Raw genomic sequence first — 16,572 nt, 5'->3', positions numbered from 1 at the left:
CTATTCAGTCCCCATACAAACAGCAGGGCCATGAGGGATGCTGGGGACATGAGCAATGCTTTTCAGGAGAAAAGAAAACACCAGCACCCTCCTTATTTCACTGACGCTGCTATCCTGTGCTGGCTGGTTCCCCCATCCATTAAAGGGTTGTCGCAGGAGAGTGATTACAGGGAAAGCTCAGCTGGTTTTGCTTTGAAATACATAAAGGTGGTGTTCAGGTAATGTTTTTAACTGTTAGCCCTTTTGATGTCCACAGGCTTTAGATTTGCACATCTGGAAGCCTGCGCACCTAGCTATAAGCAGGCATTGCAGCTGTGTTTCACAGCTGGCTTTACAAAAGAGCAGCAAGACACACACCACTTACAAGTGACACTCTTTTCCCTCAGCTTGCTTGAAATTGTACATCATTAGCTTATTACTTGCTTTGGTGACTGCATCATGCATTTTCCTTCCACTCACCTTCAAAGAGCACCACGGAATTCACCACGTTGTTGTGGGGGAGCCGGGGCTTGGGTGGCATTTGCTTTCAGGAGCCGGCCTTGAGATCTGCTGAGGAGCACGTGAAGGCTTTGCTATGGGTGCTGAGAGCCCCAGCCCTCCATGAGAGAGCAGATATACCCTGTGAGTCAAGGGAGACATGGCAGGTTCCTTTTGGACACGAGTCTTACTAATTTCAATCACACTAGCCTTTATATAGTTACATTTTACACAGCAGTTCAACTTTAGTCCATATGAGCAGTGCCAAAATGTCATTACCATTCAAAAACTGCTTTGTGGTCTATGAAAAACTTAGTGTCACGGCTCAAAAACAGTCCTTTCTTATCCAGAAATGGAAGTTACCATCATTGCTTTCTGAGGCTTGGCTAAACTACCGTTGCACCTGAGCTGCTGTCTGATTTGAAGAGCTGGCCCTGCCTTGCCAGGTGAGTGCTGTATTGGCCACCTTCCTACTGCCAGCTGCCTACCATACATCTACCGCTCTGCACTGCCCACCTATATCCTTCTTGGAGACCAAATACAAGCACAGTGTTCAAATGATTGTCCGACAGTATAAAAAAGACAAAATTAGCAAGCGGAGGAATGTTTTACTTGCTCAGCACTCATTAAAGTGTTGATATATCCAAGGGAGCAGGAGCTCCAAGACTTCCCTCTTATCCACAACAGTCTTGGGCAAGGGGACTTGTCCGAAACTACAAAGTATTACCTTCGTCTGTAAAATCTTTGTGGCATCCTGACCACTGATTCTTCTTTATCCCTCTGGCTACTAATAATTTTTCATAATTGCTTCTGAAAAGGCACCCACTGCAAACTATTTACTGATTTCTAGTTTTATTGATTTTCCCTTGAGTCTTTCAAAGGCAGGCATCACTTTTGCTATCTTTCCTTCCTCTGATACTAAGGCTGATTTTAGCAATAAGTTACACATCCCAGTTAGCAGTTCAATGAACCCATATCTGAGCTCGTGTAAACTCTGATACCGTTTGGTGGATATCACAGGTAAATATCCTGTGGTTAATTACCCTGTTGTATTTTCCCCAGGACAGAAATAGAAAGAAAATGCTATGGATGGACACTTACACAATTGAAACATTATCTATAGAGCTTTTAGTCCAAACTGTCAAAATGTATGGTAATGATTCATCAGCTCATCTCTCTGTTGTAGTCAGTATGATGTAAAAATTCCATCTTAACAATGCTTTAACTACATAAGTGCTCATCCATTGCTATTTTTTTTTTTTAATTATAAACACAAAAATGAAGGAATCTCCAATGTTATTCTTTAATTTCTGAAAAGCACTGTAATGGATGACCAAAAAATGCTGTATCTTAGGCAAGATGGGTTTTCAAACAGCCAGTTTCCAGCCATGTGTGTCAGTCTTTCCTTCTTCTGACACATTTGTACTGAACTGTAGTGAAATCACTTTGTTATTTTCAGGGTGTGCTGCCAGTTTGCAGCCCATGCCATGACACAGCATTCCTCCCACTTTGTTTTGGCTGCTATTCTTTTTGAGCTGACATTTAGCAACATTGCATTAATGCCTGCCTAATACAAGACTCCTTGTTGAATGCCATTAGCTGAAGTTGCAAGTTTTAGGCACAGGCATGAGTGGGGTGTAGGTTAACCCTAGAAGGGAGTTCCCCCCTTCCTTTGGGATGTATGGTTTGTTTTGTCACAGTGCTTCACTTCACACCACTGCAGTCAAGGGAAACTTCCTTATTCAGTTGGGTAGACCTGAATCAGAATTGCACTATAACATGTACTGCAAGTATAAAGTATAAAACTATATGTTTGTTACTTGATCAATGCGGATACACCTTTAAATTATCAGCTCATGCTCCTTGAAAGTCATCTCAGCAAAAAGTTTTGCACAACAAACAATCCACTGCGCCAAAGGAGGCAGCTTTTGCTAGTAGAGGCTTATAGCTGTTAGCTGGATAGGTGAGCTAAATAGTGAATGTTTGCTTTCTACTTAGTGAATGTCTGTCATAGCCCTGTTAAGTAGCCAGAAACAAATTATGTGTGAAACTCAGCATCCCTCTCCCTCTCTCATGTGATTGGTATTGATTTATGCAGCTCATGTCCTTAATTTAATTATCAGGAATATGCTTATTTTACAAATGATAACCTTGTAATCTCCCTAGCAGCAAAAAAAAAGAACATTTTAAACATATGCTATTCTTTGTTGCACATAATTTTATTACCAATGTTATAGTGGACCTCTATTTATTAAAAACTAGATTAGTTTTTCTGATTATTTCTATTAACTTACAAGTGGATTTTATTTACAGAAAATAAATGGGAAAGCCACAGAAATATCCTGAAGTTGTGTGTCATTAAACAGCCTTCATTGGTAGCTAATTTTTAAGTGCTTCTATCAATTATAAAACAAATTAATATTGAATGTTTTTAATATATATTTTTAACAGACTAACTGCATGGGTTCTCCCCCAGCATCACTGTTTTGAACTAAATTGCAAACTGTATGCTTCAGTGAAATTTCATAGATGTCTCAAAAGTGAATAGATATTGATAGTTAGCAGAGGTATGTTTAAAAACATATACATATATGTGTTTATATATACACACACTTGTGTAGGCTGCTCTAGATCTGTGGATGTATTTTTTTCTGATTCTTCAGCACAGCATATAGAGAACCCATGCTCGTTCTGCCTAAAATGCGTATTTATGATTGTCAGTTCATGCCCTCTTCCTTTTTATCATATATATATCCTTTAGTGCACTCTCCCCACCAACATAAAGGCATATATTTATGGATGGTCAGATGCAACGACAATTCTGTTAACGCAGCCGCTTGTATAGGTTTGTGCCCGGCCGTGTCCCTGTGAAGTCAGTAGACATCTGTAGAGCTAGATGGGCTTTCCACAGTATCAAAGGTGTGACAGTGTGTTTGAAAATCCTATGAATAGAACCAGAATAAATTGGCAAGCAGATGCATATTTGCTTCAATTTTTTTTTCTTAATTAACTTTGGAGAGTGTAAACAATGAACAAATGCATATTTATACTGCATCATCTTCCCAAATTCTAAAGGAAAGAAACCTCAGATTTATGTCACCAGGAGGAGTGAATAGGAACATTTCTGACCTGCCACTGTGGTACTTTGGGAAGTGGGTAGCTAGAGCAACCCACATGAACAGCTTTTTTATTAAATGCATGTATGTTGCTTGCTAGTGCATCTGTTGCTTTTCTTTAAGTGTCACAAGGTGATTACAGCAGAATATTTTTGTGACTATTCATCTAAAATTCACTGTGGTTTATTTGATGACTGCACTGGTAGCCATATATATTTTCTGTGATTGTTCTGCAGAAGAACAGTTGTTTACATAGTGAGCTTTAAATTAATAATGTAGCATGCACTTCCAAGCACGTGTATACCCCATTTCTGAAAGGTCACTCATTCAAACTCACCTGACTTGCAAGCAGCAAGTACCAGGAGAACCCTTTTTCTACCAGTAAAAACCCAGAAAGGCATTTGTTGATATTTCAGCCTCTATTCACAAAATATTTTAACTAATCTATTTTTCTGTTCTTACTTTCACTGATTACATGGGATTACAAGCAAGCTGAAGTTTACAGGGTCCTAATAAGTCATAATAATATGTGTTAATTATTCTACTTAGGTCACCCACGTATGCATAGAAGGACTTTGTTTAGGAGAATGGTACTTACAATCAGTTTTCCAGTGTGAACATTGCAATAGTGATTTTTATTTGGTAAAATAAAGTGTAAAAGCCCCAGACTGAAAGGAAATGTCTTCATTTTTACCCTCAGGAAAAGAATTTTTGATAGACAAAAATTTTGATAGATTTTCAACACGTAAATTGCTCTGGTTGCATTTACTCTTTTCTTCTATATTTTGGTTTAAAATGTATTCCAGAACTATAACATTTACTGAACAAGCTCTAGTCTGGCACAGTTAGAGGGGCAATCATATGAAGTGCATGATTACATGAGTCACATTATTCTTTTACTTACCATTAATCCAAATATTTACCCCAGGAGCTCTTTGCCAAGGCATGAAATAAAATGGTATTTTATAGCTAGAATTTCTATTTCTTTATAAATTATTTTATAAATTATTTCTATTATATAAATTATTTCTATTTCTTTATAAATTATTTCTATAATTTAAATATTTATATAAATATTAAAATAAGCAGAATAAATAACAAGAATTATTTTAAAGTAAGCAACTGTCTTGTATGTGACTAGTATTATCAGAAAAAAAGGTTTGCAGAAGACACTAAATTTCTGAACTTCAAGGTCAAAGACTTTAAATTTGTCTTACTATTTTCTTAGGTTTTTGTTTATAGATCCGACTTCAGCAGTGTTTCTGTATTAAAGTCATTTAAAATACAACTGCTATGTAACATGAGAAAGATAGAGATGACCATCTATACAGATATTTTTCTGCCTAAAACATCCTTTGCTTTGATTATTCTTTTGAGGCATACCTTCTTTGCACGGCATGAGACTATCATAGCTATAACTTAAATAGTTCTATAAATACATAAGTGCTTTTCCTTGATCATCCTAAGCTTGTTAAAAATCCTGCACTGAATTGCCTACACTGTGATTGCCAAAACAGATATGATCCAGTGAATCACATCTGATAACATATCAGTGGGCACAAAGGACTTGTTCTTTATGATTTTCTCAGAGGTAAACAGACTCTTGATGGTCCAATTCTGCTTCCATTGCAGCCTGTGGCTGGTACAACTTGCTCTTCAGAGGGATGCGTGTGATAACCCTTCACTGCTGTGGCTGGCTGGAGGGAGGTTCAGTTCCCTCTGCAACCCCGGGGCATTCGGGAGAGAAACTGCACAGAACTGAGGGAAATGAGGTGTGCGGTTGAGAGTAAAGCATGGGCAAGCAATGTGCTCCATGTGCTCACCTGGAAAGCGTTTTGGACTTCATGCAGAAAATAAAAACCAAGGGTGGGTAGTGATCGGAGCAGTGAGAAAATAAACCCATGCTGACAAGAGTGTAGCAGACAGTCTGTGCACCATTACCATAACAAGTTTCAGAAAAAGACAAAGAGCAGAAAAGAAAGCAGAAAATGGGAGGGTGGCTGGGGTAACACAACAAAGAAACAAAAGGGGAGCAGAAAATCAAATAGGAGTTTGAGGGAAAAGAAGAAATGAGGAACCAAGAGGAAAAGTGTCAAAAATCTTTCCAGGTTGGGAGGAGGAGGCCACACATGGGCAGGGCCATCGGGGACAGGCAGTGCCAGTCACCCAGCCCGCCACAGGAAGGTCAAAAACAAGACAAAGAGCAACCGAGGTCATTTTCCTCATGGCTGTGGAAAAGCTGCAATAAACAGCAGCCAATGTTATGGCCGTACCTCCTTGCGGTTTCAGCGTGGGCCGGGCCGGCCTACCCGCACGGGCAGTGCCGTTCCGGGAGCAAGCACCGCAGGCAGCCCTGGGTCGTCGTCCCAGGGTAACCGCGTACCGCGTGCTGGCGCCGGCGGCATCGGTGCTGTTATCTTGCTGCAAGGAAAGGCACCAGCAAGGGGACAGAGAGGAACCGCATGAGTGAGACACCAGCCCAACTGCCTTGGTTAATGTGTAACTGCAGATGGGCGAGCTCCTGCGCGCGGTAGCACTAGGGCTATCCACGGCTGGTATCGGAGTGGGATCCGACATGGGAGGCGAGCGCCGGGGAGCTGCACCCCACCAGGTAACACGAAGGCACCCTGGTGGTTAGCACTAGGAGGGAAGGGAGAAGGTGCCCCGTCCTGGCAGAGCATGGTCCTCACATTGGAGGGTGCCTGGTTGAGCACCTCCTTGGTCTTCCCACACTGTGGGGCTGCCCTGCTGCATGTGCTGGGAGGGGGCTTGTGGATGGGGAGCAGCTGAGATGGTGCTGGGCGTCAGCATGGATGTTAGACATGGGGAAGGTGATGAGGCAGGACCTGGATCCTGTGGAGGCCACCTGCCTGCCTGTGCTGCTGAGGTGTGTCCTGGCACGGCGCTATGCCCACCTCAGAAAAGGGCTCAGAGCAGGTCAGGCCACATGGAACAGCTTCTGAGAGAGGCATGCCCCACAAAAGGTGCAAAATGTTACCTCAAGCTTGGAGAGCTACACAGCTGGCATTTCTTCTAAACTGCTTTAAGAAGGTCCCCACAAGGTTGGGGTCTCTCCGATGCCTAATGGATGCTGGTCCTGCAGGTGTTATTCCCTTCCTTCTCACAAGCACCCTTAACCTCAAAGACATTAAACAGCTGTATTGGCCCCAGCTAACATTACAAACACTTTTCTTGAAGGCACTGGAAACAAACAGATGTAGCTGTGGAGATAATGAGAAAGGATGTAAATAGTAGCTCACCAGAAACCATGGAGTTTTACCAAGTGGCTTTGACACTTACCAAATACCTTTAAGCTGATAAAGATCTGATTTGTACTTCAGAGGTAACCTGATTAGCAACCGGTTTGAATCTGGAATATGTTAATTGGTACAAACATCACTAAATCACTTTCTTTAACCTATATGAAGTAGTGTGAATGAACGATAGTGAAGGTCAACACAGCCTGGGGAGTCATAGAGAATGAGTACTTCTCTATCTACCCACAATAAAATAGTATGATTAGCAATAAAATGTAATTGTATGTGCACACAAAGAATGACACTAGAAAGCACCCAAGGTCAAACCAGCATTCAAAATTTAAGAAAAACAGAACTAAATTTGCACATGCAACCAAAGTCTGGTCATGCACCACGCTTTTTGTCAAGAGTCCTGTCCAGCGTGGACTGCTTGCTAAGTGAGCACCTTCTTCTAGTTTTGTTTTGCTCAACCAGAAGGTGTGTGGCTTACTGACAACATGCTGTGAGGAAATACATGCTCGTCTTCTCATAAGCTTTCCATAACTCTCACAAGTTCAGTAGCTCTGTGTTTCACAGATATTAATGGATATATTTTGAACACTATTTAATGGCAACTTGCAAACTGGGAGCTGAAGCACAGAGACACTAGTGACAAAAAGGTGCAGTAATATAATCTGCCCAGGTTAAAACATTCTCAGCTCAACATTTGATAGTGCTTGACATTAGTCAGGACATAATTTCTATCCACCACACAGCTCCAACTGATTTCAGTTTTGGGTGCTCACCTTATTTGTCATACTTTGTGGTGTCCTGTTGGGCATTCAGAAAGGAAGGTTTGGACCATTTGTTGCACCTCATTGCTGGCATTGCAGGTGACCTGGTGGCAGAGGTGACACTAACATCTGATTCTTTAGTGTGACACTGAACTATTCTGTCCTCAAAAGCCTTAAAAAGGAAAAAAAAAAAAATAAATCAATATGTTCTATGAACATGATTAACCAGCTTCTTTTTAATTTACAACGAAACTCAGGATGTAGTAAATTGTCATTGTTTTATATTAAGTAATTGTCTGCCTTAAGTGGCTGACTGTAGGCACTTCTGGGCATGATATTAAGCTTTTTTTTTTTTTTTTTCTTCTTTTTTTTTTTTTTAAGTAATCAATTTAAAAAACAAACAGGTCAGGATAATATTTCTTGTTCAAAGTCTGTAAATCATGCCTGATGTGCAGTAAACTGGAATTGTACTATGCCTCCCTTTCATGTGCTGAATTGTCTGAAAACAGCTAGGTATTACAATCTTTCACAACTCCATCCACGTTTAGATCACTTGGTAGAAAGCAACAATAATTTGTGTTGTACAAAGGGAGGTGCAGTGCTTCAGGGAATTCCTTTTAACTTTCTTGCTGAAGGGCTTGCTAGCCTTTATCAAAAGACTCCTCACCCCTTAACAGACTCTCTTTAATTGGCCACTTGCATGGTCAGTTAATATACTGCGGTGGAAACCAACTGGTAAAGTGTGAACAACTGAATCTGGAACTATAAACTCAGTGACCGCTCTGAAACCTGTGGCTATTTATATACAAGGCAGTGTTTTGTCATGCTGATTTTTATTAGCACAGATTAGATACAGACAGCTTGGTAGATGCCACAGAGCAGTCAGGAAATGTTAAGTGCAGACCATGTGAAATATGCCAGCCCACAAACAAGCAGCAGGGTAGGGAGCCTGCTGCCCTCCTTCCCCAGGCAGGCAGGGGCATGGTGCTACCCTGGGACCACTGTGGGGCCAGGCCGGCACTGCTCCCCTTCCCTTTGCCTTATGGGACAGGTTGGGCAATCACCAGCTGGGGGGAAATGGGTCTGGCCCGTGGATGGGGCTAATCCATTTTCTGGAAAGGTTTTAATTTTAAATGGAAGGAAAGCTGGCTTAGCAGTGGAGCAAAAATGATGCCAGAGGAGAGAGAACTACCTAGCATTCTCTGTGACATCTCATACTGCTCCATTTGTGGTGGCTACAGGCTTTTATATTTTTTTTCTGGGGGTACGACTACATATGGCAGTGCCAGTGCTCTAGGTGCTATGAACCTGCAAAGATATACTCTGAAATGTCACCTTTCTAACAGCTGGGATTTATCCCTTAAAATCATACATGGATGTCTCCTCAAGGATGAAAGAAATTATTGTCCCCAGAACAAATTTTGGAAATTTGTTAACCAAATTAAAAAAAAATGGTTAAAATTTTGGAAGACCCAGGAGAAATAAACCTACCTTTGTTCTTTGTTTACAAGCCAAAAAAAAAAAAAAATGTTAATCATGAAAAAATGATTATATATGTCTGCTTGCCTATTTATTCTGGTTCTATTCATAGGAGCATTAAGCACACTGCATCTATACTTGTCTGTTTTAAAAAAAAAAGGCACCTGCACTACATTTATAGAGCCTGTTCAACTTTAGAAAGAAATTGCTTGAAGTGGGGCACTGGCTGTTCACAGCTTATCTACTGCCTTTCCCTTTTAGGAACAAGAAAGAGAGCATCAGTCAGTGGAAAATAAAATGGAGAAGTCTGTATCTGGGGGGGTCTGGCTTTATGTTTCATACATCCCTTAGCTGAACAAACTCCCTTTGCCATTAAGGAGTGTGAGATCAAACATGAGTATTGTCATTGCCATTACATATTCTTCCCTAGTCCTACAAAAGGGACGACCATAAATAAAACTGAAAGTATAAGGATTTGACTGTGTGTGTGCACAAGTGCATTTATATGAGGGACAATAAAAGTTGAGAAAACAATCTTGCCATCAGGTGTGCTACAAAGCACCTCATATTTCTGTACACTGGTGTGAGGATAATCAGTAACTATAGATGGAGACAGTGTCTTAAATCAAACAGGTAATCCTAGAACTTCTTGCATCGATGTAATCTTACTTCACAGCAAGAGTGACAGCAGTACTCATTAAAGCTGAGGAAAAGGCAATCCAGTTTCATTAGTAAGGTTAACATCCAGCAACATAAACCCCCAAACTGATTTGTGTCTCTGATCATTAATATTAGATGCTGCATGAAAAGCTGTTGTCATTGAATACCACACAAATAAAAGCAAGAATATGTGTGGCAGATGCAAGCACGCATATCCATTACGGAGCTCATGAAGCTGGTCTTTCCTGGACAATTTCCAACTTTGCCAGGGTGAACTTCAGCTGAGTAAGAAATCCAGATTGTCACTCATGAAGTATCTGGCATAGGTGCAAATACTTCCTTGTCTGTCGGAAAGTGAAATAGCATTTTTTGTTTGGTTGGTTTTGTTTTTCAGTGCAGGATGTGTTCCCTTCTAAAGAGTAAAATCAATTCCATGAATCCATACATTGTAAACATTTATCATTTATTATGCATTTAAATGTGCACAGCACATACACCACAGTCTTGAACAGCACCTGTATAAAACTACAGACAGATTCTGGTAAATGGTGAACTCTCATACCATGTAACATTATTATCAAGGTTTTATCACAATATTTCAAAGTTACAACAACTACCTCTGAACATATCTTGTGTGAGGCTGTCAGTTGTGGATTTCAATGGCGTGAAAAGTGACAAAGAAGAACCATTCACAGGCAAATTCTTTGTGATTTTGCTGTCTGAAACTTGGAACGAATTCATCAGTTGTCAGAGGTAGCAGTGATAATTACACAATGATTATTCACATATAGGACACATAGAAAGTATAGATATCCCCCAAATTACAGAAGAAAAATCCTTAGGCATGACATTTCCTAGGCACTCTCTCTTGATTTGGCTTCCTGATTCTTAATTGTTATTTTTGCTTTGACAGCAGCTGGCTTAAGATATGGTCCTGGTCTGCTCTGGTCTCACTGAACTTTGGTGAGTAGATTTAGTCTTCAAGGTCATGTGTAAGCAGAGAATACAGGCAAGACTATACGATTCCAGTAGAACAAAGACTTTTGTGTAGGAATGTAAAAAGAAAAAAGGAAAAAAAAAAAAAAAAAAAAAGCTGAACTCAAATTACCCATGGCCTTGAGATTTGCATGTAGTCAGAAATTGCTTGTTTAGATTGGAAGATGATCTATAAACATCCTCTAATTCATTAAACATTGTGGTTAGTCCTGGTTACAACTTAATTTATCGATGCCACAAATATGATGTATCATGTAAAGAATGAAAGAAAGAACAAAGGAAAAATGGATCCTTTAAAAATTCTCCCATAATCAAACCTGTCTTTTCCTTCATCGCATTAGAGTTACACTTGCAAAATATATAAAGAAAAATATAGGGTTACTTGATGACGATATAGTACTGCAGCCTGACAGCTGTCTGCAAATATTTTTACCATGATTATCCTTACTAAAAGTAAATCACTGGGTAAAGATAGCTCAAACGTGACAAGGCTCAAATAGGATGCAACCAACTCTATCCTGAATACTTTTGGCTACATATGGAAAAAATAGAGATTTGGGATTACAGTGATTGTTCCTCCAAGCCCTCCTCCAAAATTATAAGACAAAGCAGAAAAGTGTGTACTTTCCATGCAGATTTTGTTAGGAGACTGGCTTTGAGAGTTAGTGAGGTAGAAATTAATTAACTTTTTCAGGGAATGAGACAGAAAAAAGCAGCGTATTTATCCTTCCAAATACTGTACCAAAAATAATAAGTAGTACAAAATAAACTTGATTCTTTGTAATTGATCCAAATTCTCTCTATGGAGCTTCTCTTTCTGTGGCCAGACAAACGACTGCCTTTTCAAAACTTAGGAGTATTATAAATTTTTGCAAACTTTGACAAACACTTGTAGTCTCCAAATGTGAAAGGGAATTTGATTTGAGTAAGGTATAATTTGTTCACAGCAGCATGTTTCACAGTGTGCTCACTGGGGGAAGAACTGATTTTTTTTTTTTTTTTTTAGCCTAATGCAAAGCAATCATATCAAATATATTGTCCATTAAGAGCCACAAAAGATTATATGCTCCTGTTTATCTAAATAGAAAAGGAAAAAAAATCCTGCTGAGTTTATATAGGTGTTTAAACCTCTCTACTGCCTGGCAGCTCTAAGAAGACTGACTGCAGGAAAGTTCAAAGTTCAGCACTGGCAGATCTAAAAACAGATTTGTGGGGCAGCTCTTCAGCACCGCACTTTCTGTACCGAAGTAAACTGATACCATTCCAATTAAATAGCAACACTGCACAAAGGAGGTCAGGCATTGTGTGTGGCTCCACGCCGGCATCCCACCCAGGCACCTCCGTACTGTTCCTTCTCAAAGGCCAAGAGCTTCTTTGGGAGTCACGGGGGTTTTCAAAACACACAGAGGAGAACAAAGCCACCATAACAAACAAATACGTGTACAACAATAGACACTGTACAACACACACACAGTGCAAAACATTCTAATGTAGGAATTGAATGTCACCTGTTTTAGAACACGTAGTAGCAGCACACCTGTGATAACTTAGAAATGAATTAAATAAACCACAAAGCATAAGTCTTCTACTGTTGCACCATGAAATGAAATACCTTGGGTTGGAGGTTTGTTTTGTTTTCAGAAATTAAAAAAAAAAAAGAAATCAGAACTATAAATAAATTTTGTGGCAATATATACAAATTTAAATAATTAATTTAAATATCTTACACCTACTCTTGCATAAAACTCTCCAGTAAAAGTGCACCATGTTTCTTTTCCCCAAATGTGTTCTGGGTCTTTCCCTGTGCTGAGGTAGGTCGGAAGGAGATGTCTCAAATTCTAGGAAGAAAATGTGTCACTGTCATTGTGGGAGATACTTTATTGCCTTTCTTTGTTCTTCCATTTTTGCTCAGGGCTATGTACATCCCGGGATAAATCCTGGATTCGTAAGCATTGTAGTTGTTTGGCAGGAGAATCTCTTTGAATTTGCACTCATCATTGAAATGGGTCTGAAATGAAAAGGAAAGAATGAGAGGGAAGGAATTTTAAACATCAGGTGTGGAAATATTATTGCTACCAGGTGTAGTAGGTGTGCTGCGCGAAGATGTGCAGCTGACTTTCCCCCCTGTTAGTAATCTTTTGAAGTGGTTGTCCAAATGAAGCTTCAAACAACACTCAGAGGATCATTAAGGATGCTGCTTCCAGACCAGGCACAGACACACGGAGGGGGGAAGGACACCCCTAGCTCTGTCTGTGCTCTTGAGGGAAGGGGGCATATTTTAACAGAGAGGGCACTGCCATGAGGAATGACCCAAGCCCAATTCTGCTGCCCTGCTCATCTAACTTGGTCAATGAGTTTTTCCTATGAACGAGAAGGGAGAAACGAACTGTCAGACACCAGGACAACGGGAGTTATGAGTTGTAACCTGTGCCCATGTCCCCATATTAGAATGCACAGGTCCACTAATATTCCTGAGTCTCCACGTGAGAAGTTTACTTGGTTCCCAAAGCAGAGGTTGTCCTACCACCAGTGAATTGCCCAAGAGGCTTCAGAAAAATTGGAATGCTAGCACTTTCTCGTGTCCTTTGAGAAGAAAGAGGCATTTTAAAGATGCTCGGAGTGGACAGTATTTTCTGCTTCTTTAGTTTTACAATTGAAGGAAGGAAAATTCACCTGTGTTAAAGGATCAGGAAAAAAGACCTGACAGAAGGCATGCTTCCAGTAAAGAGGTTTCACATGCAAAAACAAAGAGGGACAGGTGTTACAGGTGTGTTATCTGGAGAGTAACAAATGAGGTCACCTCTTGTTATTGGGCAAAAGCCTAGCATTTAGTAAGATAGGTCTCAGCCTGCCAGGTTGAACACTGTGTTGGGAATTACGTTATCCAGGACACCAAAGCAATGTATTGTCTTCATAAGACATTATGCAAAAGGAGCTTTTGCACTTTGATGGCGATTCTGCCTGGCTTTCATGTAAATTGAAATCCTCTGTGACAGGACTGATGCCACAGAAAGTCATTCGGGATAATTCATGTCTTCATTCATGTGGAAATGCCCTAGTTAACTTTGACATAGTTTGGCCCTTCCTCAGCCCAAGTTTTTTCAAAAAATATCTGAGAGACATGAAATAAAAAAGCTGTGGGTAGGGAAGGAGACCCAGGAACATGGGGTTGAAGTGATGCTAATGGCAGTAACTAATATAGAGGTGAGCTCAAAAGCAGAAGGATGGCTCAACATGGGCAAAAGCATGCACTGTTATTGTCCACCCCGACTGTGTTGTAAAAGATGCCACTATCTTTTCTAAAAGATGTAAATATATATATATATATATTATATTGTCTCCTAATAGATCTGCCTTCATATAATTGCAAGCCCAGACCCTGAAGATGCTGAACTCTCATGGGAACTCTCCAATCGAGAGCATTAACAAAGAGTGATCAATAGGTATGTGACAGGCACTGATTCATCACATCATAAAGGATCATTTGTGGGGCCCTGGCTGATCAGAAGTTCAAGTTCCCTCTGTGAGATGGGGCAAGCAATTGCCATCCCTGATTGATGCTGTTTAAATTTAAATATGAGAAAGATATGGACTGAGGCTACCCTGGGGGTTTGCCACAAAAATGACTGCTATGTTGCTGTATGAAGTAGGCAAGAGGGGTAGCCATGGTTGGCTGACTAAATTTTTCACATGGGAACCAAAGAAATACAATGCAGAGAAGCGGGTTTTACTAAAAAAAACTCAGTGAACTTAGCACACCTGGGCAGCACACCTTCTGTTGGCAAGGCACCAAGGGCAAATCCATGGTGCCTGACCCAGGAAGGGCAGAGATGGTGCTTGGGCAGCTTCCAGCACCATGTACACCTCTTATCCCAGCTGACTGTGTTCCCCTCCCCATGCACACAAATGGTGGCTACTTACAGATCCATAGAGTTTGCCTCTGCTATTCATGGCCACGAAGAGTCCACTTCTAACACCAAATATGCTCACCACTCCTCTTTCCACAGGGGAGATTTCCAGCAGACCTACATAGGAGACATGGGAAATCAGGGAGACAAAGTGCTGTGCTCTGAAGGAGTTTGTGGTGTCAGTTCTGTGCTCACCCAGAGGTTCCCATCCTTGGTGTGGTGTGGATCCCCATGCCCCAGCACTGCTGTGGATGGCCACAGATCCCCAGCCCCATGCCCCACGTGCTGCCCCATGCTCCATGCTGGGACCTCTCTTCTTTTAGCCAAGTATCTATTTTTACATTGCCCCCAGGCATCCTTCTGTGTAGCCGAGGTTAAAATAAGCCAGAGTGTGCTTGGGGGCGAATGAAACATTTGTCATCATGCAGCTTATATCCCCTGTTGGATCTTATTGTTTCAGTTGGATATCAGAGTCATGGGGCCATGGGGTTAAGTCCCTAGCAGATGCTTTTCGAGTCCGGGGGAGAGCTGGGTCCTGGCTGCACTCCCCCCTGCCCCTGCTCAGAGTGGGCGGCCCATGGGGCCGAGGACCCTCCAGATGCTGAGGCAAGCCCTACACCTGATGCAAGGGGCAGCGCGGCTCCGGGCACGGAGCGCTCGATGGGCTGCCCAGCCGCCCCATTCCCAGGGGCGCCGGGCGCCCTCGGGGCAGCCAGCGCGGGCAGCACCGCGATGCCGGGGACGGGCGGACTTTTCCGGGTGGTGGGAGATCGGCCCTACACCCACCCTCTCTTTGCCTCATACCGTTCTCCGGGGCAGGCGAGCCGCTCCGCACCCACGGCAACCTCCGCGGGCCCGTAGCGGCTCACCTGCCCGTCTGCGGGGGCTCGGCGCCGGCTTACTGTATCGGTTCTCGCTGTGGATCCCGTCGATGCGGCCGTCGGGCAGGACCTGGATGTGGAAGCCGATGCCCACGTTGCAGTAGAGGCGCCGCAGCCGCTTGATGCCCAGGAGGTAGTCGCCGTCGCGGGAGGCGTCGCGGCGCTCGGCCGGGAGGCGCGCCACGGAGCGGGCGAAGAGCGCCGCGTCCCAGCGCCGCTGGCGGGGCCCGGCGGGGAGGCGGCCCGGGGGCGGCCGGCCGCGCACCGCCCCCGGCCACAGCAGCCCCAGGAGCAGCGCCGGCAGCAGCGCCGCGGGGAGAGGCATCCCGGCGAGGGGCGCGCAACCACGGGCCGCCGGCCGGTCGTCGCTCCGAAGAGGCGCTCGCCCCCCCAGCTCCCACTTTATGCTGAGGTCGGAGCGCGCGGGGGGGCGAGGGGTGTGCGGGGAGAGGGGGGTAAAACAAAACAAAACGCACACACACAAAAAAAAAAAAAAAAAAAAAAGGAAAAAAGAAAATAAATAAAGAAAAAAAAAGCGAGGCGGCGGGAGGAAGGAGGGAGCCCCGTGCTCAGTCCCCCGAAGATCTGCGGTTTCCCTGGGCAGGCTGCATGTAGAGGAAATCCCGGGAGCAAGAGCTTCTGAACTTGATCTCAACTCCAGGAGTCTTGTCTGAAGTGCTGATCTTCTTCTATAGCTGCTCAGCCATAGCGCTTTAGCCCTAGCCACGATATTTATATATCCATGTGCGTTGGTACCTATTACATCACCACCTACTGCTGTCTGCTGCAGCCCTCCGGTTTAGCTGAAAGTCAAATTATCACCCCTAGATGCTTAACAACTCCGAAGCGTCTTGAGGGGAAACGGTGAGCAGCACTGGCGCTAAACAAGAGGGACAGCACAAACTTTTAAAAAGAAAATGTCATATTTTGCATTCATCACAGAAGGTTCCTTCTCTTTTTTCCTTTTCTTTTTTTTTCTCTTTCTTTCTTTCTTTCTTTCTTTCTTTCTTTCTTTCTTTCTTTCT

The 16,572-nt window shown here is 42.6% G+C and overlaps 1 protein-coding gene and 2 long non-coding RNA genes across 3 annotated transcripts in view; 2 read left to right on the top strand and 1 right to left on the bottom strand.

Annotated features, from left to right (window-relative positions):
- Window positions 1-6,106: 6,106 nt before the first annotated feature.
- On the top strand, window positions 6,107-14,900 carry LOC118168249. The gene is made up of 4 exons (XR_004751445.1): window positions 6,107-6,204; window positions 10,676-10,725; window positions 14,107-14,201; window positions 14,766-14,900. It is a non-coding gene; the product is annotated as an uncharacterized LOC118168249 (long non-coding RNA).
- On the bottom strand, window positions 10,207-16,499 carry FGF4 (fibroblast growth factor 4). The gene is made up of 3 exons (XM_035328479.1): window positions 15,569-16,499; window positions 14,680-14,783; window positions 10,207-12,766 (listed from the first exon to the last, which is right to left on the bottom strand). Exons 1-3 carry the CDS (start codon window positions 15,870-15,872, stop codon window positions 12,590-12,592), a joined length of 585 nt encoding a protein of 194 aa, XP_035184370.1. The 5' UTR covers window positions 15,873-16,499; the 3' UTR covers window positions 10,207-12,589.
- The window catches only part of LOC118168250, a 7,265-nt gene continuing 6,519 nt past the window's right edge, over window positions 15,827-16,572 (top strand). Inside the window, exon 1 of the long non-coding RNA XR_004751446.1 lies at window positions 15,827-15,959. This is a non-coding gene — a long non-coding RNA (uncharacterized LOC118168250). The remainder of the gene's footprint in view (window positions 15,960-16,572) is intronic.

Source organism: Oxyura jamaicensis, chromosome 5, assembly GCF_011077185.1.
Source record: "Oxyura jamaicensis isolate SHBP4307 breed ruddy duck chromosome 5, BPBGC_Ojam_1.0, whole genome shotgun sequence".
Lineage (NCBI taxonomy): Eukaryota > Metazoa > Chordata > Aves > Anseriformes > Anatidae > Oxyura > Oxyura jamaicensis.
This window is presented reverse-complemented; position numbering and strand designations above follow the sequence as displayed.